Source organism: Callorhinus ursinus, unplaced genomic scaffold (assembly GCF_003265705.2).
Source record: "Callorhinus ursinus isolate GAN/ISIS: 27379988/994484 unplaced genomic scaffold, GSC_fseal_2.0 scaffold116, whole genome shotgun sequence".
Lineage (NCBI taxonomy): Eukaryota > Metazoa > Chordata > Mammalia > Carnivora > Otariidae > Callorhinus > Callorhinus ursinus.
Window position 1 is genome coordinate 601184 of NW_027397178.1, and position 4048 is coordinate 605231.

The 4048-nt window shown below is 38.4% G+C and overlaps 1 protein-coding gene across 1 annotated transcript; it reads right to left on the reverse strand.

Annotated features, from left to right (window-relative positions):
- Nucleotides 1-2163: 2163 nt before the first annotated feature.
- LOC112832873 (olfactory receptor 11G2-like) lies at nt 2164-3129 on the reverse strand. Its single transcript, XM_025883724.2, has one exon. It carries the CDS (start codon nt 3127-3129, stop codon nt 2164-2166), a length of 966 nt encoding a protein of 321 aa, XP_025739509.2.
- Nucleotides 3130-4048: the final 919 nt, after the last annotated feature.

The window sequence follows — 4048 nt, forward strand, 5'->3', positions numbered from 1 at the left end:
AGGGGATGGAAAAATAAAATAAGAGGAAAGCAGAGAAGGTAAACCATAAGAGACTCTTTTAAAAAAAATATTATTTATTGTGTTCTCTCTCAGAGAGAGAACACAAGCAGGCGGAGTAGCAGGTAAAGGGAGAGGGAGAAGCAGGCTCCCTGCTGAGCAAGGAGCCTGATGCAGGGCTTGATTCCAGGACCCTAGGATCATGACCCAAGCTGAAGGCAGTTGCTTAACCAACTGAGCCACCCAGGTGCCCCCATAAGAGACTCTTAACTGTGGGAAACAAACTGAGAGTTGCTGGAGGGGAGGAGGGGTGGGATAGGGTAACTGGGTGATGGGCATTAAGGAGGGTACTGGAAGTAATGAGCACTGAGTATTATATATACCTGATGAATCACTAAATTCTACCCTGAAACTAATAATGCACTATATTTTAACTAAATTGAATTCAAATAAAAAAATTTTAAAAATTACCTGCTTAATATTAAAAAAAAAACTGAACTCTTCTTAAATAACTGAGTTTCTTAGGAAGTATAAATCCATTTTGTATTTCAGAATTAGAGCAATATAGAAGGGTGTAACATAGGTCATAAACTTCTTTAGGGATTAACAGTATAAATAAACTCTCCTCGACTGATAGGTAATGACTAAAAGGAAGGATTTCTGTATGAGAAAGTCCAACCTTGAAGGTGTGATCTTATCACTCTAACTCCAAAGAATGATGCATGCTTTTACTCTAAGGATTTTAACAAACTAATAGCCTTAGCTGCATGTTAAGTAGTAGATCAGAGAAAACTCAAAATAAGAATTAGGAATTTTGTGACTATTGTTTATCTTCAATAGGATTAAGATAGATGCTAAATATAAAGGGCCAAGCATTAGTTAGGATTTAACTCCCTTTTCTACAAATCTAGTGTCAATTAAACTGTTTTTATTTTTTGTTCTTTTTTAATCTAAATTTTGTTAGTTAACATATAGTGCAATATTGGTCTCTGGAGTAGAATTCAATGATTCATTACTTACATACAACACTCAGTGTTCATCACAAGTGCCCTCTTTTTGGAGAACTACCATACTGTTTTCCAGAGTGGCTGCACCAGTTTGCATTCCCACCAGCAGTGTAATAAGGTTCCCCTTTCTCTGCATCCTCACCAACATCTATTGTTTCCTAAGTTGTTAATTTTATTTATTTTTTATTTTTTATTTTTTAATTTTATTTATTTATAAATAAAATAAATAAAAGAGCGAGAATGAGAGAGAGAGAGCATGAGAGGGGGGAGGGTCAGAGGGAGAAGCAGACACCCTGCTGAGCAGGGAGCCTGATGCGGGACTCAATCCCGGGACTGCAGGATCATGACCTGAGCCAAAGGCAGTTGCCCAACCAACTGAGCCACCCAGGCGCCCCTAAGTTGTTAATTTTAGCCATTCTGACTGGTGTGAGGTGGTATCTCATTGTGATTTTGAGTTGTATTTCCCTTATGACAAGTGATGTGGAGCATTTTTTAAATGTGTCTGTTGGCCATTTGGATGTCTTCTTTGCAGAAATGTCTGTTCATATCTTCTGCCCATTTTTGACTGGACTATTTGTTTTTTGGATGTTGAGTTTGATAAGTTCTTTATAGATTTTGGATACTAGCCCTTTATCTGATATATCATTTGTGAATATCTTCTCCCATTCCATAGGTTGACTTTTAGTTTTGTTCATTATTTCCTTTGCTGTGCATAAGCTTTTTATCCTGATGAAGTCCCAAAAGTTCATTTTTGCTTTTGTTTCCCTTGCTTTTGGAGACGTATCTAGCAAGAAGTTGCTGTGGCCAAGGTCAGAGAAGTTACTGCCTGTGTTCTCCTCTAGGATTTGGATGGATTCCTGTCTCACATTTAGGTCCTTCATCCATTTTGAGTTTATTTTTGTGTATTGTGTAAGAAAGTGGTCTGGCTTCATTCTTCTGCATGTGGCTGTTCAATTTTTCCAACAGCAATTTTTGAAGAGACTAAGACAGTTTTATTTATTAAAGAAAACTCCATCATGTAGTGAGAGATATTTAAGATGGTAGTGGGCTTTATTGTAACAGTTCCCTAACCAAAATAATTGAATTCTCTAGAAAATTATCTTGCTCATATTTTATTAAGATAGGCTGTGGTGGAACTTGGTTCACTCTGACTTCTGATTTATATTTTATGGACAGGCATTTCAGTCCCAAAGACTTTCCTTAGGGCAGCCTTCATCTCCTTGTTCCTGAGGCTATAAATTAGAGGATTGAAGAGTGGTGTTATCACAGAATAAAATAAGGTCACAAATTTCTGCACTTGCACTGGGTGTCCTGATCCAGGACTAACATACATCACCATGATGGAGCCATAAAACAGGGTGACAACTGCCAAATGAGAAGCACAAGTAGAGAAAGCCTTGTGTTTGCTTGTTGCTGAAGGCATCCGTAGCACAGCCACAATCACAAGAGCATAGGAGCAAAGGATAAAGAGAAAGGTGCCAATCATGAAAATAGCATTGAAAGTAGAGTAAACGAACTGAGTGATGGTGTCTTCAGAACAGGACAGCAACATCAATGGGACAGGATCACACAGAAAATGGTTGATGGCATTTGGGCCACAGTAGGGCAACCGTGAAATGAGAACAACTGGGGTTAGGCAGAGGATGAACCCACATGACCATCCAAAGATGACAAGGCCATTGTATAGCTGTTTAGTCATGATGCACGGGTAATATAGAGGACGACAGATGGCAAGGTACCTGTCAAAGGCCATGATGCAAAGGAAGAAGCCCTCATCACACCCAAACGAGAAGAAAAAGTAGAACTGTGTGAAACAGCTCACAAAGGAGATAGACTTGCTTGTGGACAGGAAATTGGCCAACATGTTAGGGACAGTCGTGGTGACATAACATATTTCCAAGAGAGAGAAATTCCCCAAGAAGATGTACATGGGGATGTGAAGACGCCGGTCCCACTGCACAGCACAGACAATGGCTGCATTCCCCATCAGAGTCAGGGTGTAGACTACTGAGCAGAGCCCAAAGTAGAGGAGCTGCATTTCTGGGCTTGAGGGAAAGCCCATGAGGATGAAGTGGCTAATGGAGTTGGTTTCTGTGCTGGATACATTCATTGGTTTGGAAGACATGGAGATGACTAGGTTATTGCACTTTAATGGAGTATGCTGGTTCTTCTTGAAAACACCAGATTCTTTTTTTGGATAAAGTAATAAACAGTGACGTTTCTGTTAAAGCAACAAAGCTGTGATCACCATAACCTGTGCCCCAAGAGTATGATTTCATTTTGATAAGATGTAAATAATAATATAAATAAAAACATGGTGTGGGGCAATCATTAAATACTGCAGGATACTGGATTACATATTAGGAGTGCAAAATTGAAATTTCTTTCTAAAGTATAATGTAAAATTAATTTGTTGTAATTAGTAATATTGAAGAATATCAAATGAAGTACCACTTATATTAAGACATTTCAAAATGTCTCACTGAGATGCAGTGAAAGGGCACAGGGAATATTCCTTTTTGTTCTTGTTTATGATATTATAAAGTGATGACTAAAACAGCTCTCTAGTTCATTAGATAGTTCATTATATGACCACACATGTTTGCTATGTAAAAAATGCTTTCTCTCTATCCAGCCTGCTGGATTCAGCGCCACAGCATTAGGAAGAACCTTACATTTTGGCACCTAAAATTACCCCTAGTTTGTTGTTACTGAATCACAGCTTAACTTCTGTATGTCTTATTTCCTTTGAAACCTACTCTTGGTTATCACATTTGGCATCTAAGGTGGAAGGACTGCTGTTTATGTATACTCATTGCCCATGGCACTACGTAGGCTGTATCAAGTCTGAATGCAACTTGGCAGTTCAGTCTATTTGTTTCCCATAGCAATCATATCGTATTAGGTGGCAGTGGAAGGCATGTGCCAGAATTTCTCCAAATACAAGAGTTGTTTTTTTTTTTTTCCCCCAATCCTGGAAGACAAAGATTCTCCCTTGATCTGTTGTTATTGTATGGTAAGATTTTTTTTAAAAGATTATTTAG